Here is a 25,374-nt window from a genome sequence, read left to right on the forward strand (position 1 = left end):
AAATCCATATTGACGGAGTACTCGACGGGGATCAAACACTGTAAAGCCTTCGGGATAAAACAATGGCCCATAGTACATCCCCAATGGCATATCTTCATCCTCAACAACTTCATCATCTTCTTCATCCTTTTTGTATGGTTGAAATATAACTTGTTCAACAGTCAAAGAGTCTAACTTTTCTCTCAAAGCTATAAAGATTTCCTTTTTATTCCTCTTCTTATTTTCCTTGAAACTCCATTTGGCCGAGGTAGGGAATATATCTACCCATTTGTCATTTTCCTTAACTAAATTCAATTCCGGGAAATGGTCATATATTCATACCTACACGAACAATACAAAAAAAACACAAAACTTATTTATTAGGATCAGTAGAATTGGATCATGGATGTTGTCAACTTTGGGAAACATAAGAAAGTTCAGCTTATGTATAAAACACAGTTTAACGCCAAACCATCTAAGTTCGGCTTAGTAAATTAAATCGCAACAGCCGAACCTCTAGAAAAGTAGGTTTGGCATATACAAAAACCAAAATTGAAAGCCGAGTTTTTTCTTGAAAATGGAACTACAATGTGTAAACTTACCTGAAGCATTGTGAAATAACCTCCAATGTTTCTACTTGTTAACCTAGACGTAGTTCCAAGTTGCTCGAATAGGAAAGAAAGGGCCGCGGTTCCCCAAGAGTACTTGTGGCAGCTTTTCAAATCCCTTAACAATTGAAGGTATTGAGCATTACACTTGTTTCCACTGTTATCGGGAAATATAACACTTCCTAAAGTATACAACAAATAGGCCGTAACAGTGCGCCTAGCAGTGACCTCTTCCATAACCAAGTCTCCGATTGAAATTTTCTCTTTTGTGTCTCCAAAATATTTTTTCAAAGCGGTGAACTTGATTTTCTTTAACTTCTTTGTACTAGAATCCACAAACTTCACCTCTTTAGCAGCGCAGGAAAACTCCAATTCTCTCTTGTGTTTTGGCCAACCAAGAGTTTCCTCAGCCAGTACATACAACTCATCCCAAGTCATTTCATAAACCGCTGAGTTCACATTTTCCCCTTCATTCTAAGACCACTAATCTTTTGTGCATCATCAGGAGTAATTGACATCCCACCAAAGGGGAGATGAAATGTGTAAGTCTTTGGACAGAATCTCTCACAAATGCTGAGTTTGTAACTGCATCAAATTCCTCTTGTGCATAGAAAATAGCAGGTCATAAACCAGAGCCTTGTACTAAATCCACCACCTCTGGAGCCTCTTTGAAAATATCCCAATATCTCGTAAATTCTCTTCGCCCATGACTTCTTGTAGCCAATCAACACTCTTCCACCATCTTCAGGGAGACTATGGGGAAACCATCCATGCGAGGACGTATCACATTATCCGGATGAGGAATGTGCTTACCTGTCTCCCTTGATGTAACAACTTTCTCTTGTTCTTGTTCTTCTTCTTCTTGATCTTCCTCACCAACATCTTCATCATTGTCATGCTCTTGTTCTATATGCAAAGAGCAAGTCCTGTCAATTCCCCTTTTCCCTGCATGTAAGTTCTTTGTGCCACCACCTCGAGGTTTGGGAGTTTTTGAGTTAGAAGGAGTAACTTCCATTGTTCTCCTTTTAAGCTTGTCTTTGAATTTTCCCGGATGGGTGCTAAAACAAATGAAAAACCTTAATTAGTTTTCCAAATTAAATTAATATAATTCTACTACACAATTTGATAACTCACCTATAAGTGGACAAGTTTACAGGAAGCTATTGGCCATACACAGTGTAAAGTTCGGCACATTCGATATTTATCAATATGAGCCGACCAAGGTGCCCAATAGTTTTAACCATGATTGGACAAAAGTTCGGCACATTCGATATTTATCACAATGATCCGAACAATGTACCCAACATTATTAGATCAGTTATTAAATAATGGTATTCAAGTTCGGTTGATTATCATACAAATATTATTGTGCCGAACTCACTGGTTCGACTCATACGATATTCAAAATATAACAAGTTTTCAGCCGAACTGTTCTTCGTCTTTATAAAAAAAATAATTCGGCTGCTACATTTCAGCCGAACACTACTCTGAAACTAACAAAATCCTAGACGAATCATCGATTACATGTCATAAATCAACGAAATATGCAAAAATAAACAATGGGTTTGTGGGAAATACCTTTCTATGTGCAATTTTAAAGAATCAACCTCTATTTCTCCCTCTCCAACACCAATCGATCCACTATCCTCTTCATCTCCATATTTTCCAAAAAACCCTAGATTGAGATGCTACAAAAGCAACACCAGGATTCATCGTCGTATTTCTTGGGCATCGTTTAACACGAGGTGCCATGTATGTGTTCAATAGAGAACTTAATCGAACAAAGAAATTTTAAGAATTTTCAGAAATTTTGGAGAAGAAGATGGGAAGAAGAGGGAGAGAGAAGTGTTTTTGGTTTTTAAAACTTTATTTTTCTATTTTTTTTTGAAGTAACAGTTTAGTGGATTAATGAGTGAGTTAATTAGTGGGTAACGGTTAATTAGGAGATGGGTTAATTAGTTGGAAAGTTTTATGATTAGAATTTAATTAAGTGAAAAAATAGTAATGTAATTTAAACTATGTAAGGGCATTACAGTAATTTTAGCATCACTAGGAAGCCCCTTAGCGGTTTGCATTGGACGGCATCATAACTCTATGTGCCACAAAATTATACTGTATGCCCAAAATGAGGGTTCATATAAAAGGAAAGACTCAGTGAGATTTTGTCTAAGAATGTCTCTCTCCTCGGGCAAACAATACACGGCAGTCACCCTCCATCTCAAAATAGATCTAGTCTTCAAACTTAAATATACAAACTCATTCTACTGAAATCTCTTTATAATGGTTTTACAAATTAAGGTTATGAGTGAAGAATTGGTTTTATTTGGAAACCCTCACAATACTCCACAAATCTTCGTCCATCATTATGACTTTTCCTCTCAATTGAAAACTTTATCTCTGGCATCTTAGCAAATATTTCGGTTTCATAATTGTCTGTTTCCCAGCTGATTGCGGTGTTGCTGTCGAAGGATAGTACGGGCTTCCAGTTCATGAGAAAAGAGAGAAACTGCTTCAACAAATGAAGTTTTCTTATTTTCCACAGCACAGATCTTTTTTTGATTTTTTCACTATTTTTTTTTTGGTTTTCATTTAAGAAATAACCATGTCTGAACCGAAGATGTATCACTAGGGCTTGTTATAAATAATACTATCGATAAATGTTTTAAATTTTTATGGTTGTGTGAGTAATTAAATTTTTTAGTTCTTGTGCTCCATTAAGCAAATATTAAACATTGAACATAAGGAAACCGTTCTTGATTCTGTGCAAAATGTGGCATGCGAAATCCCAGCAGCATTTGACTTAATTTTTCTGTTGTTGTAATGTATGCTTAATTTAGATGGAACTAGCTTGCAATTTACGCTGTGTAGCTTAAAAATATTTGAACCATTTAGTGTTTGGGTGAAAGATTCTGCATTTTATCTTTATGCTGTGTGCAGTCGACCATCTACTGCTATTCATCCTGCAAGAATGAGAAAAATGGCACTAACCAAACCCGCAAGGCTGGTGGACTCATAGGTCCAATTTTCCTACAGATCGCATATTTGTTTGCGAGAATGAATGAAATTGCTTTTTTCAAAATGCAGGGCCATTCAAATATCTGATGCAATTCCATCATGTCTTTGTTTCTGTCATTTGGCCCTTACTTTCTGTTGAATCAAACTGCACATTCTAAAACAGCACCATAGGAATCATAATTCCGGGTGATGCAAGAGCCAAGATTTGGTAGAAAGCTGACTTTGGTCAAAGGGCCAAGATTTAAGTCAAGCCCCCAAAACCACACTATTAAATCAAAAATCAAAAACTGAATGAAGAAGAAAATAAAGAAATGATTCAAATTCTAACATTAAAAAACCGGCATCTTTCCCACAAAAAGATCATTCATCTGGCAAATCTAACCAACTCTTACAATCGGTCCAACAATCTTAAAACTTCTAGATTGAAAACTTTTGAAGATCCATCAAATTATGCTTCAATAATACAACAACTCAGAGATCTGAAGCCCTTGCAACAGCTTCATTCTCGTATAATCGTGTCAGGATTAGCTAATAACATATTCCTTTCCAATAGGTTGATGAATGCTTATGCTTCTTGTGGTGGTTTGAGAGTTGCAGAGTGTATATTCCGTCGCATTGCTTCAAAAAATGTGGTTTCTTGGACAATTATGATATCTGGGTTGGGTAGAAATGGGTTGTATAATGAAGGTGTTGAGGTTTTTCGTGAGATGATCATGAATGGGTTCTTGCCTAATGAGGTTACGGCGACGAGCATTTTACCTTTTTTTGCTAAACTGGGGTTGGTTCAGTTTGGGAGATTGATACATTCTTTGTTGATACGATTGGGTTTGGAAATCAATGTGTTTGTAGGAACGTCTCTAGTTGATATGTACATGAAATGTGGCTTGGTTTCTGTTGCTCGGCAAGTGTTTGATGCAATGCCGGAGAAAAATGTTTTTTCTTGGAATGCTATGATTTCAGGATATTCAGATAATGGACTGGGTGAGGAAGGAATTGTTCAATTTAAGAGAATGCACAGAAATGGGTTTTTTGCTGATTTGGTCACCATGATGAGCTTGACAGCTTCGTGTTCGAGGATAGAGTGGCCGCAACTAGGAAGTATGATTCGTAGTTTTATTATTAGAAGTGGGTTTGATAACTATTTGCTTGTTAAGACTGCTTTGTTAGAGATGTATGTGAAACTCAAATGCACTGAAGATGCTTACAGAGTTTTCAGTGAAGAGATGCCGGTTAAAGATGTTGTCACGTGGACATTAATGTTATCGGGTTTTTCAGATGCTGGATTTGGGAATAAAGCTATGGAAATCTTGGATCAGATGATAAAGATAGATGAGATTTCACTTGATTCAGTCGCGTTATTGGGCATGATTTCGAGTTGCAGCAAGTCTGGAGCAATGCAGCAAGGCAGACGCATTCATGCATTTACAATAAAAGTAGGTTTTGAAGATGATATTTTCCTGGGTTCTGCTATAATAGATATGTATTCAAACTGTGGGAATCTTGACAGCGCAAAACTTTACTTTGAAGGACTGAAGGAAAGGGATGTCGTATGTTGGAACTCTATGATTGCTGGGTTAGGGATGAATGGTTACAGTGACGATGCAGTTAGTCTCTTTTTCGAAATGAAGAAGTCAGGAATAGAACCAAATGAGTCAACCTACATATCTGTATTATGTGCATGTACTCATGCTGGAATGGTTAATCCAGGCCTCACAATTTTCAATCAATTGATCAAAGAATGGAATATAGAGCCTAATTTGCTACATTATTCCTGCATAGTTGATCTTCTTGGACGTGCAGGGCGATTGGACGAAGCTTACTCAATAGTAAATAACATGCCCTTAAAACCAGACGCAGGGGTATACGGAGCTTTACTTGGTGCTTGCAGTATTCATAGGAATGTAGAGTTAGGATTGAAGATTTCGCGAAAACTTTTTGAGTTAAATCCTAATGATGCTGGGTACTATGTTTTGCTTTCAAATATGTATGCGGTTTCAGGAGACTGGGAAGGTGTTAAGAAGACTAGAGTATCGATAAGATCAAAGGGATTAAAAAAAGATCCAGGAATAAGTTCTATTGAGATAGATCGAACAATCTTTACTTTCATGGCAGGGGATAAAAATCATCTTCAATATCCTGAAATTTGTAACTTCTTGGTGAATTTGATAGCGAAGATTGGATGGGAAGGTTATGTTCCTGACCTTAATTCTGTTTTCCAAGACTTAACAGATGAGGTAAAGAGAGACATTCTGTACCACCATAGCGAGAAAATAGCAATTGCATTTGGATTATTGAGAACGAAACCAGGAACAACTATTCGGATAATGAAGAACCTTCGGATCTGTAATGATTGCCACAATGCAAGTAAGTTCATTTCAACTTCGTTTGAAAGAAAACTTATAATAAAAGATGGTAATCGTTTTCATTTCTTTCAAAATGGAGTTTGTTCTTGCAAAGATTATTGGTGATCACTTAGTGAATAGAGGAAAGCTTTTTAGTTACAATCCCAAGCTCTTAACACACTCCACTACTCCAGGGCCAAAGTCCAGTCAGATTTTATTTTTTTGATGAGATTACAAAAGATTTCTAACTCTGCATGGAGATTGTCTGGTGGCATTTGCAGGACGCTTGAAAATGCAGAAAAGTTGATCCATATCTTTCACAATTAGATCAATGAGATTAAGAAATTAACATAGCAAATACTGCAATTCAGTGTCTCAAACCAAAACAGAGAAATAATATCTAGTACCAGTAATTCCAACAAAAAAAATAAAAATATACTGCAAATTAAATGACTAAACTCGAATTAAATATTTTTCATGCATTGCTCCAATGTTTTATGAAAAATTCCTTTGGTGATGGATTAGCCTTGTATCTTTTTCTGGACCTGCACCTTTCTCCAAGAGCTTTCAGCGAAAGAAAGCTGCTTGTATGAGGAACTGCACGATAACAAGTGCCATCCAAAAGAGTGCCACCCAAAAGCTTATTGAAGGCTGCAGTTTTTTTATCATAACAGATAGTAGACTTGTACCACAGTAGCACTTCACCACTTCTGTAAGGGAAAATGGCTCTGCAGCATCACCCATTATTGGTATACTGAACTCCTTAATCCAGGTCAATGAGTCGTAATCCTGCACGTTCACGTCAGAACTGCTACTCTCACCTTTCTTCCTTAACAACCATATGTCTAAGAATTTATCTGGCTTTAGATGAACAAAACACAAGCATCCTCCCAGTACCTGAAGTTGAAAACAATTCGTCACACTAGTATCAGAGACAAAAGGTGGTGATGGGAGCAAATATAAGTTCTCTGCTACCAAATCAAAGGACCCAATCTTTTGTTCAGTGTCTAGCCAATGAAGAGCTCCATTTGCAAGCACACCAAACGGGGAGCGATCACCCCGCAAACAGAGTTTACTGTGTCGCAGTGAGTAAACGGTTTCTCCCAAGTCTCTCCAACCACTGCTACCACCTCCAAGTGTATATACCTGGACCCGTCCCAATGGCTGGTTCTGGATATAGTAGATTCTTACAATTTTGTAGTTCTGAATAGAGGAATGATAACCAAAACCACACAGCACAGTATCAATCTTGTGCTCGCCAACAATTTCCAATTTTGGAAAAGTAATGTATTCTCTGGTGACAGGATTACTAATATAGGTAGATTCGTGGACGTTAGAACCGCCAACATTAGAAAAGCTGGAAAAGCAAATCAACCCATGACATGCACGAACTATTTGTTGATGAATAATGGGAGGCTGGTTGATTCTTATAAGTTTCTTCTTAGACTGGCCATCATACTCTCCATAGTACAGTTCAGTGTTGCATTTTGGCCAGAACGCAAAACAAAAAAGAAAACCGAAACCAGCCTTACCACCAATAACACTGCTTCCATTCACCTGTGATAATTGATTTGAGTGCACATGAGCAAATGAAGGATGACGAAGTAACTTCCGCCATGTTTTGCACACTAGTCTGCACTGTAAGATTGAATCAGTGGGTAGATTGAATCAGTGGGTAAACTAGATAGTATTTCTATGGCAATTTCAGGGGGAAGACGGTTCACTATCGATACGTATATCTGTTGGAGAACTTTGGACTTCCTCTTTGATCTCAATACAGGTGGATCAATCGTCATCATTTCACGACTCTTCGCCTCCTTGTATTCCTCTTACTCCTAATGAAATAAGGATTTATAAAGCAACAAACTATACCAACTGCTAATAATGCACTAGATGCTCATTTAAATTGAATATCATACAAAAATGGGAAAATTGGGAATATGTCCCATTTTCACTAATTCGTTTGGGGATCTATCCCATAACGAAAAAAATTAGTGAATCTATCCTAGAGAGAGAAAATAACTGTTAAGTGGCTAGTATTCCACATGTGTGGGCTTACACATGCGACAGAGAGACGTGTTTACCCTCATCGGTTAGATGATCCACACGTCACCTACAGTTACACGTGTTTGGGATCCGGCGAATTTGAGTGATAGCTTTGTGAAACTGGTCGTCTTCTCTGTAGAGAAAAGAGATCGAGACAAACAAAAAAACTTTGCACCGAGAAATAGAGAACCAGGCAAAAGAAAAAAATAAATCGACTGAAACAGTGATAGACGTAGTTCATTGATGTGTTTTTAGAGATGATTAGGTGTTTTTAAAGGAAGAACAACTCTAATATACATACGCTGCCTTTTTTCTCCTTCAAAGTTGCGAAGGCTTCTCAAATCCAGATTATAGTGCTGCAAAACATGTAAGTTCTTCAAACCCAGTTGCATTCGTTGTTGTATCTCACATCTAGTAGGTTAATTTTGCTTTAATTGCAATTTTGAATTTAGGGTTTATGTAAAAATCAGTTTTAGGGTTTCTAAAATTGAGGGAGGGTGTTGGTTTAGACATGTAGGTTCTTGAATTTCGTTACATGCTGCTATTTTAGGATAACAGTTTGAAAGGAATTTTTGTTGAATGTATATGTAAATTATTGAAAGGAATTTTAGGCTAACTGTTACATGAATTTTTTTTCCAGGAAAGTGATTGAAAGGAATTTTAGGCTAACTGTCCTAAATCAGATTGCCGGGATTGAAGCTGGTAAACCATTGTATGTGTTGAATGTATTTGCAAATGATATTAGCTTTGATGGGTTTATTGAACACTTAAGGAGTAGGTTGAATTTGTCTAAGGACTACAAAATTGAAATACTCTGGGACAGTAAGTTACTAGTTGATGCATGCGATTTCTTTGAAATGTTTAAATGTGCTGAGCAAGATGAGGATGGATTTGTTATGTTAGATTTGTATATAAATGGTGGTGAAGATGCTAATATGGATGGTGGTGGCGGGGTTCATATGGAAAGAAGTTGTGTAACTAATCCTAGATTCAGAAAGAAGATGACACCAAATATGACACCTAGAAGAAGTTCAAGACTGCAAGAGAAATCAAAGAAGCAAGAGAAGTTAAAAAAAAAGAGACCTACAAGACTACATTTTGAAGATGAAGCTATGAACGAAGTTGAAGTTCAAGTTAAACAGGCTAGTGTGGCTGATAACCAAGAAGTAGTAGATGTGATTGAAAGTGAAGCATCTAAGCATGCAGATAAACTGGAAGTTACACTTGGTGACGAAGAAGATCAACCAGTACAACTCCCAAATACAGCTGTAGATGAGTGTAACCCGGATGATAATTTTGAGTTTGAGTATAAATCAAGTGATGACGAAGATAAAGGGAGGGAAAAAGATGTTGAAGGGTATGAGACTGATGATGATGGGTATTTTCTTTATGATTATGCTGATGTAGAAGTTGAAGAAGATGATGAGGGGAATGGAACTGATGATACTGAGGCCAATCGTAATGTTCTTGGAAATGATGATGTGTCTGCAAGTAGTGATGTTCCTGCAAACGTTGACGTGCCTATAAATATTTATGTTCCTATAAGTGGTGATATACCTGCAAATGGTGATATTCCTGCAAATGTTCTTGCAAATGGTTATGTTCCTACAGATGGAGATACCCTTGAAGTACCTTGGACTGAAGATATGGAAGCTGAGTGGCAATTTCATTTTGGTGGTACAAATGCTGAGGACCCGATAGATTTGTCTATGCTTGAAGAAGCAATTCCTGAACCTACTCCTGGTGTGTTGATGAAGGGGATGATTTTTCCAGATAGAGATGCTTTCACAGAATATGGTTTTACAACACTTCAATGGTAGTTATGAGGAATCTTTTGCAAAGATTCCGAATTTGTGTTCGGCAGTTACAAGTCTCAACAATGATAGCATCGCCACATTTACATATGATGAGGCGGATGAGACATTTGAGACTTGTAAATGTGGCGATGCTATCATTTTTGAGACTTGTAACTGCCGAACACAAATTCGGAATCTTTGCAAAAGATTCCTCATAACTACCATTGAAGTGTTGTAAAACCATATTCTGTGAAAGCATCTATATCTGGAAAAATCATCCCCTTCATCAACACACCAGGAGTAGGTTCAGGAATTGCTTCTTCAAGCATAGACAAATCTATCGGGTCCTCAACATTTGTACCACCAAAATGAAATTGCCACTCAGCTTCCATATCTTCAGTCCAAGGTACTTCAAGGGTATCTCCATCTGTAGGAACATAACCATTTGCAAGAACATTTGCAGGAATATCACCATTTGCAGGTATATCACCACTTATAGGAACATAAATATTTATAGGAACGTCAACGTTTGCAGGAACATCACTACTTGCAGACACATCATCATTTCCAAGAAAATTACGATTGGCCTCAGTATCATCAGTTCCATTCCCCTCATCATCTTCTTCAACTTCTACATCAGCATAATCATAAATAAAATACCCATCATCATCAGTCTCATACCCTTCAACATTGTTTTCCCTCCCTTTATCTTCGTCATCACTTGATTTATACTCAAACTCAAAATTATCATCCGGGTTACACTCATCTACAGCTGTATTTGGGAGTTGTACTGGTTGATCTTCTTCGTCACCAAGTGTAACTTCCAGTTTATCTGCATGCTTAGATGCTTCACTTTCAATCACATCTACTACTTCTTGGTTATCAGCCACACTAGCCTGTTTAACTTGAACTTCAACTTCGTTCATAGCTTCATCTTCAAAATGTAGTCTTGTACGTCTCTTTTTCTTTAACTTCTCTTGCTTCTTTGATTTCTCTTGCAGTCTTGAACTTCTTCTAGGTGTCATATTTGGTGTCATCTTCTTTCTGAATCTAGGATTAGTTACACAACTTCTTTCCATATGAACCCCGCCACCACCATCCATATTAGCATCTTCACCACCACTTATATACAAATCTAACATAACAAATCCATCCTCATCTTGCTCAGCACATTTAAACATTTCAAAGAAATCGCATGCATCAACTAGTAACTTACTGTCCCAGAGTATTTCAATTTTGTAGTCCTTAGACAAATTCAACCTACTCCTTAAGTGTTCAATAAACCCATCAAAGCTAATATCATTTGCAAATACATTCAACACATACAATGGTTTACCAGCTTCAATCCCGGCAATCTGATTTAGGACAGTTAGCCTAAAATTCCTTTCAATCACTTTCCTGGAAAAAAAATTCATGTAACAGTTAGCCTAAAATTCCTTTCAATAATTTACATATACATTCAACAAAAATTCCTTTCAAACTGTTATCCTAAAATAGCAGCATGTAACGAAATTCAAGAACCTACATGTCTAAACCAACACCCTCCCTCAATTTTAGAAACCCTAAAACTGATTTTTACATAAACCCTAAATTCAAAATTGCAATTAAAGCAAAATTAACCTACTAGATGTGAGATACAACAACGAATGCAACTGGGTTTGAAGAACTTACATGTTTTGCAGCACTATAATCTGGATTTGAGAAGCCTTCGCAACTTTGAAGTAGAAAAAAGGCAACGTATGTATATTAGAGTTGTTATTCCTTTAAAAACACCTAATCATCTCTAAAAACACATCAATGAACTACGTCTATCACTGTTTCAGTCGATTTACTTTTTTCTTTTGCCTGGTTCTCTATTTCTCGGTGCAAAGTTTTTTTGTTTGTCTCGATCTCTTTTCTCTACAGAGAAGACGACCAGTTTCACAAAGCTATCACTCAAATTCGCCGGATCCCAAACACGTGTAACTGTAGGTGACGTGTGGATCATCTAACCGATGAGGGTAAACACGTCTCTCTGTCGCATGTGTAAGCCCACACATGTGGAATACTAGCCACTTAACAGTTATTTTCTCTATCTAGGATAGATTCACTAATTTTTTTCGTTATGGGATAGATCCCCAAACGAATTAGTGAAAATGAGACATATTCCCAATTTTCCCTATTTCTAACAATCATTGTACCAAACCAAACAGTTTCCTATCACTCTTAAAAGCAAATCTTCTCTAATCTTATTCCTTGTCCAAGAATATACAAAATCAAAAAGAATGAACAAAGAAGAAAAGAAAAAAAAAATGGATAGGCACATACCATCATGAGGATCAGTTCTTCAAACATCAACGCTATAATTTGTTTTTGTGCGGTTTCTACCGAGAAACTGAAGTGGTGTTTTATAGAGGAGCAAGATCAGATCCTATCGTGTCATATATTTTCGGAGGCAGTTATCAATTTTGGCGGGGTATTCATTTTGGCGGGTTATTTTCCTCCAAGATACTTTTCTTTTCATTTTGTAGATTTCAAATTGAAATACTAATCAAAAGAAGTGTAACTGACTAACTGTAAATTGGGAATCAGCCGAGATAATCCTGCGGAAATTTCGCAGAATATCTCATTGTCAATTGGTCATGGAACCAAAGTTATTCTGGCTAGTACATTGAGTAATCCTGCGGAAATTGCAGCTTGAAGGCGCTTCCGCCTAGTACATTGAGTGCGCTAATGCAGATCAATGCGAGTTTTATCAAATATTGTACGGGGGAGGAAGTTCCTCAGTTGGTTGCCGCAATTCCAGATGGAGGTGTTCTACTCCTCAAGAATTAGAGGTTCTACAAAGAAGAAGAAAATAATGACCTCTATCTTGCAAACAATTCGCTGGTAACAAAAAAATTCTAAAAAAATGCTTCAATATACTGGAGAGAGCCTTAAAAAATCCTCCCTAGTTTGTAGGGGTGAGCAATGGGTGGGTGGGTGCGGATTTGATACTGTAATAGCACTTAATTGACAGATGTAGGTGGAACCATCCTAAGCTGTGACGCACTAAAAGAATGATCAAGATAAAGCAATGAATCACTCCCAGTCTTGACACGGTAAAAAAGATATCTACCACACTCAATTAAGAAGAAGGCACGTGTAAAGCTGAGGCTATATCCAACGGTGGAATTTGAATCGGGGGACAAGGCATTGAATGTAGCTGACAGAGCACGCACGAGAAGTAGAAGGGTCGAATCATGGTGGGTTCGAAGACAGAAGGATAACACGGTCGGGTTGGGAAGTTAATCTACGTCGGAAGGGACTTTGTGACAAGCGAAGACATATCAGAAGATCTATTCTTCGGGAGAGTATAGAACCGAGTATTAAGTATTGGGAGAAGACACTGGCAACCCTCCGATAGGACCATCAGATTTGATAGAATAAGACCAACACTGTAATTTTGATGTATATGCATCTTAGCCTATAAATATACACCCTTGTATTGAGAGAAAGACAAGTGATTTGTAAGTGAGTAAGGAGAGAGACTAAGTAGTGTTGAGAGCTTTTATCTTTGTAACTTGGAAGAAATAATAAGATCATCCTTTCACCTCCATGGACGTAGGTAATCATGCCGAACCACCTATATCTTGTGTTACTTGATAATCTTGCAATCTCTTCATCTTGAATGTTAGATGTAGGATGTATTACTTCTTACAACTACATTTTGGCGCTGACTAAGGGAACGAGTAACATCTTTAAATACCTTGAAAGTTGTTAAAAGAGTAGAATCTAAAGCTCCTAATCATCTATGATGATAGTTGAAGATAAAGAGGAACTCTTGTAGTTAGTTTTTGAAGTTTTGTTTACTGAATTAGATAAAAAAAACTACTATGGGTTTCGATTTCAAACTATTTAAACTCTTAAGATATTATGATTTCGGGTTTCGAGTTAGATTTTGAGCTACAAAAGTGGCGTTGTGTTAAAAATTTCTTAAGATATGTGAGTTGTTAGAAAGCATCTTAAAGCTCCAAAATTAGCATCTATGATGTTTTGATTGACGCTACAAGAAACTTCTTCTCACTAGTTGAAGATGAACAAAGTGTGTTTGTGTTTTGAAAAAAACAAAAACCTTTTAGATGTGTGAAAGCGACGTCAGCGGATCGTACTACTGTCATCAGTAACTCGGCTCAACGACGATGAGTTGGAGTGCTGAGAGCAACAATTGTTACATTTTCTTGAAAAGATTAGAACGCGTATCAGTTTTCTTTAAGCTTATGAAAGTGTTGAGTCAAATGGAAAACCAAAAGTTCCAAGGTAAGATTATCCTTGACGAACTCGAAGAAAACCATCAAAGGGGCGAATCGTTATTCATAAACTTACGCCTTCAATAATGTCGACTTAAGAATGATGATTCCTTCAAAACCACAGTGAAGGAAGTTGTTATTTTTTTATTGAAGTTACTTTTCCGGCCACATGTACGGTTAAATAGAGTCACGTGGCAAAGAGAATGTTAGAACAAGTAATGATTAATGTTTAGGGAAGGTACGGATAACGACTGGTCATTAACCTATTTACAAAAGTATCATGGGAGTCAAACAAACTAATTTTGGTGAGTTCAACATGGCAAAAGTAGGAGAATCGTACTTGTATATAAGGACTGTCAGGTTGAAAAAAACTTTTACCTTGTTTTTTTAAACTTTTCGAAAAAAGTTCAAAGTGAGGTGTCATTCGTTCCATGTTATAGCTAAGAACTATCACAGTGGAAAGTGGACACGAGCCGATGACAAGTGCTCCGGGAACTGTCAGGATTCTAAGGAATCGAACGTTAACAGGGACTAGCATGCAAGAAGGAGTTACCGATTCACGATAAGAGAGTAGCCACAGGCAGTGACCCGAGGCGATCCTAGCACTTGCAACATGAATGACAACAGTTGATGAGGAAGTTAACTTAGGTCAAGACGATGACAACACTCTCCTGGGACACGTTGAACCAAGCCAGAGGAGGCCATAAAACATGATAGATGGATTGACATTATACGACACTGGGGACGATGAGGAACTGCTATTAGCACAAGATGAGCGACGACAGGCAAGAATGCACGCTGAACACCAGGCAGCGGTGGATCGGGAAGATGATCGACTTCGGCAGATTCGGCTAGGAAAAAGGGATGCAACACGAACACCATAGTTCCAGGAAATTACCCCCATGATCCATCTAGACACGAGAGGACGACCCGACCTTGCTAGCAATATTGGCAAATCAAAGGAGACAAGAAGAATTCATGAGGGAGTTGCAAAGGAGAAATATAACACTTGAACAAGAGAACCATCGACTTTGGAATCAAGGATCGAGTTCGCGAGGGTCATCTAGACGAGGAGCATCAAGCGATCACACCCTGACCCGATCAGGACATATTCTTGATCCACCTTAGCAACGGAGGCCTGTACCCGAACCCACTCTTAACCCAAGAATAGGATATGGACCCCCCGAAGAATCAGCATCCGAGGAAGAAATACCCCGACAAGATGAGAGGACCGACACAACAACCGAAGCTAAGCTTAGGCAACTTGAGGTAGGGCTGAACATGGTTTCGGTTTTCCGCTGGAACCGGACCAAACCAGACCAATTATGAAGAAACCAAACCGAACCATTTACTAATGGATTGGTTACGGTGTAGAAAGTGAAAAACCGATAGTGTTGGTTTTGGGGTGGTTTGACCTCTAAAACCGAACCAAAAACCATTGGAAAACCGATTAATTTTTAAACTTAGTTTCTACCGTCGATTTACAAGTATTAGATTCTACCCATTGATTTAGAGGATAAATAGAAACCCTAAATCTAATATTTCATTATGATACTCTCCCTCTTTCTACTCGACTTTTTTCTTCCCGTCTTCCTTCTTTTTTATTTGTCAATAACCAAATTAAGATATATTATATATCTTCTTTTGATCTCTAGAATTAGAGTAAGCTTTAACTATTCTTGATATTTTTTATTTTTTATTTTTTTTGTCTGTATATTTGTGTAAACCAATACTATCGGCAACTACGATTTTTTTATCTGTAAATTTGTGTATTTTTTTTTTGGTTTGACATAATTATTGGTTAACCAAAAACCACTGGGACAAACCGAAACCAACTGGAACCATTTGGAAACCGAACCAATGGTTAATGGATTGGTTTGGTTTAGATTTTTAGAAACCAATAGTATTGGTTTCGGTTTTGGTTTGGCTAGAAACCGAACCAAAACCGACCATGAACAGCCCTAACTTGAGGAGATGGTTACGAAACTGGCTGGAGATGGTTAGGATAACAAACTGTCAGAAGTAAGCAACGAAGCGGAAAAGACCCCATTCACCCGAGAATTGGAGCAAGCACCATTTCCTCCGAAGTGTACTCTTCTAACCTTTGCCTCACGATTCGATGGTACCGGAGAAGCCGTAGAACATGTCAAAATGTATATGACGTCACTTCTACAATGAAAGAGCAATGATATTGTTATGTGCAAGCTCTTTCCGGCGATCCTAGAAGGAGAAGCTATGAATTGGTTTTATACCCTACCCGAAGGATCCATCAGGAGTTATGGCGTGTTGGTGGAAACTTTCCTCGAAACCTATATGCATAACAGCATCGCTAGGCCGAGAGTCAACAAACTATTCACGTTGGTTAGAAGGTTCAGGGAACCATTGAGATCCTTAACGGATAGATGGAGAAAATTATGTACCGAGATCAGGAAGGTACCAGTTGATCAACAAATATTCGGGTTCAAAAATTCCCTCAGGAAGACGGACCCAATTTGGGTGGCAATGTATATGGAAAAAATGCATACTTTAAAGCATATGAGAAAAATGCAATAACACTACATTGCATTTGAGGAAATACATGAAGGAATGCAAGATAAAAATGTGCAGGAAGCAAGTAAGGGGACAGAAACGGCTCCAAAGGAAGTTACGAAACGATCCGAGAAGAGATCGGGACCCGGAGTAAAGGTTCAGGAAAGAAGAAATGGGTCGAGAAGGAAAAGAAACCTCGCTATGAACCAAAGGTGTACACGCTATTGAACGCACATTTAGAAGAAATTTTCAAGGAAGTGGAGAAAAGAATGATATCCGTTATTGGAGGTATTTCAAAAGTGATTGTAGTTGTAGTAGTAAAAAGGGGTCTTTTCAGACTTGTGAAGAAAACATTTTTTAGATTTAAATTAAACAAGCAAATAAAAAGAGTTGTTCAAAGTTACAGAGAAAAACACCAAGACTTGGATTCCACCATTGACCCATTATTTGATACATTCTAATAATTAATATTCATGCAATTTTTCTTTTAGAGTGATTCTAATTTTATGCCTTTTGTAGATTTTTGAAGTAATAAATGTAAACACCAAGCATGAAACATCAAAAGTCTTAAACTAAGCATGCTCCATCAAAACGAATCACAATTATTCAATAAAAATCAATTATCCAATATAAATTCCATGAAAATAATCATGTAAAAATATTGCAAATAAATAATAAAGTTAGAATTATAGCAATAAATATGAAACAATGGCTTCCTCCGTCGCCTTGGCTAAGGGGTTTAGCTCCTCATATCAAAAACTTGATCAAAATGGCTTAATAGATGTTTTTATTGATGATATGGTGTTTAACAGAATTTTTGCAACGCTGTATAAATGTTACAGCATCACTGTTACAATGTTCGAATAAGACTGCCTGTAAACGATACTTCTGAACTGCAGCAAAATAACGACACATTTATTCTGTTGTAGGTACTATTGAAGAACGACGCTCCAGAAGCGTCTGTTCTTCGTTCTTCGTCTTCCTCCTTGAACAGCAGCAGCAACAATCAATGGTATCTTCCTCGTTTCGGCTCTGAACTCTCTCCTATTTCTCTCTAAACTTTTCTCTGATGTAAACCAACACTTATATAGCCCAAAAGATCCATAAATCTCGACTAAATATGCGATTATTCTTTTTCTTCTTCTCATGCAGTTGAAACGATAATCGCTTCTGTTGAGCTTTTTCACGTGCTGTTAGCTATAAAATAGCTACCAAACTCTTCCATAATCTTGAATAGGACCATGTACATGTTAATCCAGCGTCAAAGTCCTCCAGAAATCTCTCAAAAATATTCTAAAAACCCAACAGAGAACACGTACTATGTTTTCCCTTTCTTTGCTTTTCACGGGTATTCCAGCCCAATTTTCCGGGTCCAATTGATTGTACTGGGCTTGTAATGTCTTCTAGAGTTCATACAAACCAATTTCGGCCATTGAATCTCTTTGAAACTGCCCGAAAATTCACGTCCAAATTCAACAGCGTGTTTGCCAAGCTTTCCCGCCATTTTTGATAATTTGAATTTTGAAGAGGGGGTGCCCCTATCCAGAGTGTGGGTGCCAAAATCGCTTCCTTTGGATGCCTTTATCAACTTTTAGAGCTGATTTTTCCAAAAATGTTTATTGGCCAAAAATACCTACACACACATAAAACACCATAATAAGTACAAAAATTGGCACTGTCAATATATAGAATCGGGACAAATTAGACATAAAAATGTGTCTATCAAATACCCCCAAACTTATTATTTGCTAGCCCCGAGAAAATCAAAACTACAAAATAAAATCCTAACTCACTGTTGCAGGCATCGTCGATTGCATTTAGCGTATGCAATAAGCCTTTAAACCCCTAGGTGGCCCTAGTGGACGAGTTATAGTCTCGGGAGGGCTTACCAGAGATATACCCACAAAATCTTTACTCCAGAATCTAGCTATCTACGTAGAACCTTGGAAGGCACTAAAGAATCTCCTTGGTTGGCATACTTATTGACTACAGGAAGAAGTACCCTGATGCGAAATTCCAATTGATGTACACGAGTTTGCACTCAAGCATACTAAAATTCATATATAAGTGACAGAGTTCTACTCAGATAGTTGCAATATGGACATCATATTCGGAGTCAAACTAATCACATGGAAAGATTAAGAGATGGATATAGAAAAACATATATGGTTTTGATGTTTACTAAGTGAACGGCGTTTCCCATATCTGTCTGAAGGCCTCCGCCAAAATAAACCTATCCTAATGGATTGAGATACTAGTCTGACTAATATCAACACACTGGCATATACAAGGGTACCAGTGGTCGATAACCTAACTCTAGGTCAATACAACTGGCATATACAAGGGTACCAGTGGTCGACTTTATTGAATTTATTCCTTTTGGTCAAATGGTCTGGTCTCAATTTATTTCTTTCTTTTTTTTTTCTTTTTTTTTTCAACTTTTTTTCAACTTTTTTTTTTTTTGTGGTATCTCAATCACTCTAATTCACCCTAGCATTGGTAACAACTTGAATCGTGAGCCCCACCTAATCACTTAGAGTAACATAGTTTAAAAACAAAATAAAATAAAAATAGAAGTGAAAAGGACTCAACGAGATATGGTGAAACTATCATGTTATTTCTAACACCTGAGCTCTGTGCTTTTATGAATAGACTCTTCTAGATGTTTCCATCTAATCAGATTGGTTCCTCAACTCCTACAACCAAATACTTCCATCCACTTAGATTGGATAGTGCCCTCCTTAATAACGATAAATTTCTAGGCTCTGGATTTTATTTATTACAACTTAAAAAAAAAAAAAAAAAAGTTTCTTCCCCACCCCCAAACTTAAATCTAACATTGTCCTCAATGTTCTGAAGAGGAAATTAAAAGCATGAACAAGGAGAAACTATTACCACTGGAGGGAAAAGAAATAAGGAAGGATATTACCGTATCACATGAACGCGGGAGCCTCCCAGTAAATGCTAAATTTATAGTCATTAGCTAGACATCAAAACCTCTAGAAGAATTGTCACCTTCCAAAGTCGTATACCAATAGTCGAAACAATTGTGGGTCCATAAGACCAAATAGAACTGCCACGAATAGGAGACAAATGCTTAAGATCAGAAAAATAAGCAGATAGAGCACAACCTGATCTAAAGTTTCTCGCAAGACAACTGGATTTATCTGAGGTGCCCACTTGGGCTTCATATGAGTGTCTCGGCAAACAGATTCATCCGAAAAACGGGTCTCTAACATATGGATTTTCTCCTGGACAGTATCAGGAGGATCGGGTTGTGGAGTCTGAATAGACTCAGGGAATACCTCACTAGGCTTGAGTCCCAAGTTAGGGACTTCCAATGGGGATACTTGACGATCACAAGAATCATTACTACCCCCAAACTTAGGGTTTTCACTCCTCTCATACGAACCTTTAATTATTGCTTGGATTTCCGGATCTTCCCAATTATTTCTTGGATTTCCGGATCTTCCCAGTCCTTAAAATGCTCAAGAGATTCTTCTAGTTCTCTACCCCCAAACTTAGAATTTTGGGTGCCTCTACATAGACTAGTCACAATGTTCCTAATTTCTAGACCATCGGGTTCTTGAAAAAGGTCAATTGCTTTCTCTAAGTTATAATCAGGTTGTTCATCCTCTACTTGCTTCATAGCTACTATGGTCCACTCTAAAACTTCCTTATTTTCTTGAAGCGCGGTCTCTGGCCTATTCTCCTGATCACTATCCAAATCGGATGCTACAATCACAGGAAAAGACTTGGGTGGGCCTAAAAATGTATAATTAGGCTCCAACTCAGGAGGCTCTTTTAAACAAGGTATTAAGGTAGACTCGGAAGCTAGTAATGGTTCAAACCTATATTTCCATATATCAATATCTAATACAGGAATGGAATCTAACAGAGCATTTACTTGTTCAATGTTACTACCATCGTCGAAATCCAGGCTAAAATGGGATAGACAACTCTCTAACGGATCTTTCGATACGATGTTTGGTAATGACTCCTGAACTAAGGTTCCTATCATGTTTACCTCTTCTACGCTCGATTCATCTAGCTCGGAGGGTAGCTTACTAATATTAAAAATGTTCAGCTCAATAGTCATATTACCAAAAGACAAATTCATTATACCATTTCGACAATTAATGATCGCATTGGATGTAGCTAAAAACGGGAGACCTAAAATCACTAGTATTTGGTTCTCTGGGTCAGGGACATGTTGGGTATCTAGGATAACAAAATCCACCGGATATATAAACTTGTCGACCTCTATGAGAACATCCTCGATCACACCATGAGGAATTTTAACGGACCTATCAGCTAACTGAAGTGTCATCTGGGTAGGTTTCATCTCACCAAGTCCTAGCTTAAGGTACACATGGTATGGCATTAAGTTCACACTGGATCCTAAGTCAAGCAACGCTTTCTCAACACGGTATTTACCTATTTGCAAGAAATGGTCGGGGACCCTGGGTCTTTATACTTAGGAGTAGTGGTATTCTGAATAATAGAACTCACATGACTAGATATGAAGGCTTTCTTCTGGACACTGAGCTTACGCTTTCGTGTACACAAATCCTTAAGGAACTTGGCATAAGAGGGAATCTGCCTAATTGCATCTAATAATGGAAGGTTGATATTGACCTGCTTAAAAACCTCCAATATATCATTAAAGTTGGACTCGCTCTTAGTCGGAAATAGCAGCTGGGGAAACGGGGCTCTGGGAACAAAGTCGGGCTCAACAGGACCCTCATTGGTCTCTTTAGAGACTCTATCAGTCTCTTCATTGTCTGTCTCAGCAGGGTGAACTACATCATGTTCAATATCAGGCATGGCAACCTTGTTGTCAACCTTCTTTCCACTCCTCAGGGTTGTGACAGAATTCACATGATTGTACGATTTCTCTCCTTTGGGGTTAGGATCAGTATGACTAGGGAACCTTCCATTTTCTCTCTCACTTATAAACTTAGATATTTTTCCTACTTGAAACTCTAATTTAGCAAAAGATTGGGCACTATTCTTAAAATTCTGTTTGGTTTCCTCTTGAAAATTACCCTGGATTTTTACTAACATTTCCTGGCTTTGTGATAGCATCTCCTGGATCTTCCTTAATATACTAAGGGTTTCCTCTAAGCTAGCTATTCTATTCTCAGATGGGTTCTGGGTCTGACCTGAAGAGTTCTTAGTATAACCAAAACCTGGGGGAGGCTGAGAATTACTAGACTGACCTTGATTCTGGCCCTTAGACCAAGAGAAATTAGGATGGTTTCTCCAACCAGGGTTGTAGGTTTCTGAGTATGGGTCAAACTTCTGACGGTTCTCAAACCTAACGTTGTTATAGAAAGCATGGGCTTGTTCTTCACTAACTTGACCTTCCAAAAATGAATTATTGGGCTCTATTCCACAACTAGAGACTTGACAGGCTCTATTAGGTTCAACAAGGGACCTATTTTTAGTTTGACCCATTTTCAAAGCTTCTAACCTTCTAGATAAAGCAGCAAACTTAACATCTGAACCAAAACTTGTATCTACCACATTGGTGCTACTTATATTGACCAAGAGTCTTTTAGGGGGTTCAACACAAGACTCCCACTGTTGGGATTTTTCAGCGATAGCTCCTAAGAAGGTAAAAACATCTTCAGCATTTTTACTAGTGAACTCACCAGCGCACATAGATTCGACCATAGATTTGGTCGAATAGTCCAAACCATTATAAATAATCTCTACAAGTTTCATCTTATCAAATCCATGATGAGGACACTGGGATAGAAGATCATTGAATCTCTCTAAAAATCTATAAAGAGACTCTCCCTCCTGTTGCACACTAGTACTAATGTTCTGCCTAACAGCTGCAGTTTTATGCTTAGGGTAGAATTTCATATAGAAAGCAGCAATAAGTTCATTCCATGTTTCAATGGATTCAGATGGTAGGTTGTTCAGCCAGGTCTTGGATTTATCTCTCAAGGAAAAGGGAAACATCTTAAGTTTCAAGACTTCATCGGTAAGGTCCTTTATCCTAATTGTCCCACAGATTTCCTCAAAGTCCCTAATATGGAAATAAGGGTTCTCATCATCTTTTCCTAAGAATATAGGGATCATATGAAGAATACTAGGTTTTATCTCAAAATTAGCCGTAGTGGCTGGAAATTTAATGCATGAAGCTCGGTTGGTCCTAGTTGGGAACATGTAATCTTTCAAAGTTGCCATCGTTGGCACAATTGGAGTACTAGGGGTACTTTTATCACTCAGAGATAAATTCTCAAAACTGAAGTTTCCAAAAACAGGGCTCTCCAAAGAAGAGCCTTCGAGCTCCCTGTTTAAATCAGAAGAACTACTAGGTTTTTCGCTAATCAATCGACCTAGAGTATCTCTTTTCCAAGCCCTATTAACAAAATCGGGCATACATTAAAAAGAATTCAAAAAGAAATAAAAATCCTAACAGGAAGGTTCTAGAAATCACACAGCAGGCTGACTCGACTTTACCACAGCAAACCTAAAGATTTCTTGCAAACAACAAGCATGATGGCTCCACTTAGATTGTTTCTAGACCAGCTTCTAATCCTTCGAAAGGGAATTCGTTACAATTTAAGCAAACCCCTCAGGAATCAATCCGAGTTAAATCAAGATGAATCGAGGCGAGGGAAGCTCAGTGGAGCTTTGATGACCAAAAGCTCACCGATCCAATGCGGCGCAGTCACGCATTCAACTCGCAGAAACCGTCAAGAAATTCGAGGTGTGCTTAAAAGAGTAACCAATATTTTTCGAATGATTGTCCTGTTAAGCACGATACCCTATAGGTCTCTTTCTAGTCCAAATTTTAGGCTTAGGTTCGCTTTGGGTTTCGTTTTCCTAAGGCGGGCAAGAAGGGAGCGGTGATGAAATCCGAACCCTTATCTTGTTTAGGCCAGGCCTTTCTCTTTACTAGGAATATAAAAACATTCTGATTCGTCCTCAAACAATTATCACCTTAAGGAATACAGTAACCCGCTTGCAGGAGATTCGCGAGTGTTTCGATTGGACTTACCTCCCGTACCAGATGGGCGATGAACCGGTGAAGTCGACTCGGGCCATGACTCCTATGTCATGTGAGAACCCGAGGGGCCGAGACGATATCGTAATCGTCGTCCTTCCCTGCAAACAGTTTGTATTTAAATTACCCTTCCGTAGGGTATAAAAATAAAAATAAAAATGTCCAAAGTTTAAAGTCCACAGTCCACAAAAATAAAGTGCAAAAACAAAAAGTAAATTACAAAATATTTCCTAATACAATTCTAAAAAAAAATAATAATAAAACTAAATCCTAAAAAAAAATTCTTCTTTTTGTCTTCTCTTTACGCTTTAAGCTTTTTTTTTTTTCTCCAAGTCCTTAGTGTTCACTTCAAACCTGTAAATCAAAGACAAAAAGAAACGTAAAAAGGAACAAATAAAAATATAAAAAAATAATAAATCTAAAAAAAATGCTACCTAAACACAAATCCGCGTCGGCGGCGCCAAAAATTTGGAGGTATTTCAAAAGTGATTGTAGTTGTAGTGGTAAAAAGGGGTCTTTTCAGACTGGTGAAGAAAACAATTTTTAGATTTAAATTAAACAAGCAAATAAAAAGAGTTGTTCAAAGTTATAGAGAAAAACACCAAGACTTGGATTCCACCATTGACCCATTATTTGATAAATTCTAATAATTAATATTCATGCAATTTTTCTTTTAGAGTGATTCTAATATTATGCCTTTTGTAGATTTTTGAAGTAATAAATGTAAACACCAAGCATGAAACATCAAAATTCTTAAAATAAGCATGCTCCATCAAAACGAATCACAATTATTCAATAAAAATCAATTATCCAATATAAATTCCATGCAAATAATCATGTAAAAATATTGCAAATAAATAATAAAGTTAGAATTATACCAATAAATATGAAACAATGGCTTCCTCCGTCGCCTTGGCTAAGGGGTTTAGCTCCTCATATCAAAAACTTGATCAAAATGGCTTAATAGATGTTTTTATTGATGATATGGTGTTTAACAGAATTTTTGCAACACTGTATAAATGTTACAGCGTCACTGTTACAATGTTCGAATAAGACTGCCTGTAAACGATACTTCTGAACTGCAGCAAAATAACGACACAGTTATTCTGCTGTAGGTACTATTGAAGAACGACGCTCCAGAAGCGTCTGTTCTTCGTTCTTCGTCTTCCTCCTTGAACAGCAGCAGCAGCAGCAACAATCAATGGTATCTACCTCGTTTCGGCTCTGAACTCTCTCCTATTTCTCTCTAAACTTTTCTCTGATGTAAACCAACACTTATATAGCCTAAAAGATCCATAAATCTCGACTAAATATGCGATTATTCTTTTTCTTCTTCTCATGCAGTTGAAACGATAATCGCTTCTGTTGAGCTTTTTCACGTGCTGTTAGCTATAAAATAGCTACCAAACTCTTCCATAATCTTGAATAGGACCATGTACATGTTAATCCAGCGTCAAAGTCCTCCAGAAATCTCTCAAAAATATTCTAAAAACCCAACAGAGAACACGTACTCTGTTTTCCCTTTCTTTGCTTTTCACGGGTATTCCAGCCCAATTTTCCGGGTCCAATTGATTGTACTGGGCTTGTAATGTCTTCTAGAGTTCATACAAACCAATTTCGGCCATTGAATCTCTTTGAAACTGCCCGAAAATTCACGTCCAAATTCAACAGCGTGTTTGCCAAGTTCTCCCGCCATTTTTGATAATTGAATTTTGAAGAGGGGGTGCCCCTATCCAGAGTGTGGGTGCCAAAATCGATTCCTTTGGA

The 25,374-nt window shown here is 37.7% G+C and overlaps 2 protein-coding genes across 2 annotated transcripts; one reads left to right on the forward strand and one right to left on the reverse strand.

Moving 5' to 3' along the window:
- The first annotated feature begins 3,913 nt into the window (after positions 1-3,913).
- Positions 3,914-6,070, forward strand: LOC113306477 (pentatricopeptide repeat-containing protein At2g01510, mitochondrial-like). Its single transcript, XM_026555406.1, has one exon. It carries the CDS (start codon positions 3,914-3,916, stop codon positions 6,068-6,070), a length of 2,157 nt encoding a protein of 718 aa, XP_026411191.1.
- Positions 6,071-6,511: 441 nt separating this feature from the next.
- LOC113306478 (F-box/kelch-repeat protein At3g23880-like) lies at positions 6,512-7,740 on the reverse strand. The gene is made up of 2 exons (XM_026555407.1): positions 7,678-7,740; positions 6,512-7,582 (listed from the first exon to the last, which is right to left on the reverse strand). Exons 1-2 carry the CDS (start codon positions 7,738-7,740, stop codon positions 6,512-6,514), a joined length of 1,134 nt encoding a protein of 377 aa, XP_026411192.1.
- Between the last annotated feature and the right edge of the window lie 17,634 nt (positions 7,741-25,374).

This window comes from Papaver somniferum, chromosome 8, assembly GCF_003573695.1.
Source record: "Papaver somniferum cultivar HN1 chromosome 8, ASM357369v1, whole genome shotgun sequence".
NCBI classification, from domain to species: domain Eukaryota; kingdom Viridiplantae; phylum Streptophyta; class Magnoliopsida; order Ranunculales; family Papaveraceae; genus Papaver; species Papaver somniferum.

Excerpts from the sequence above, each read along its gene's own strand:
- LOC113306478 (XM_026555407.1), bottom strand. The coding sequence starts at position 7,740 with ATGACGATTGATCCACCTGTATTGAGATCAAAGAGGAAGTCCAAAGTT. Across the intron at positions 7,583-7,677 it reads AAGTTCTCCAACAGATATAC|TGCAGACTAGTGTGCAAAAC; the intron begins GTATCGATAGTG and ends TCAATCTTACAG.
- LOC113306477 (XM_026555406.1), top strand. The coding sequence starts at position 3,914 with ATGATTCAAATTCTAACATTAAAAAACCGGCATCTTTCCCACAAAAAG.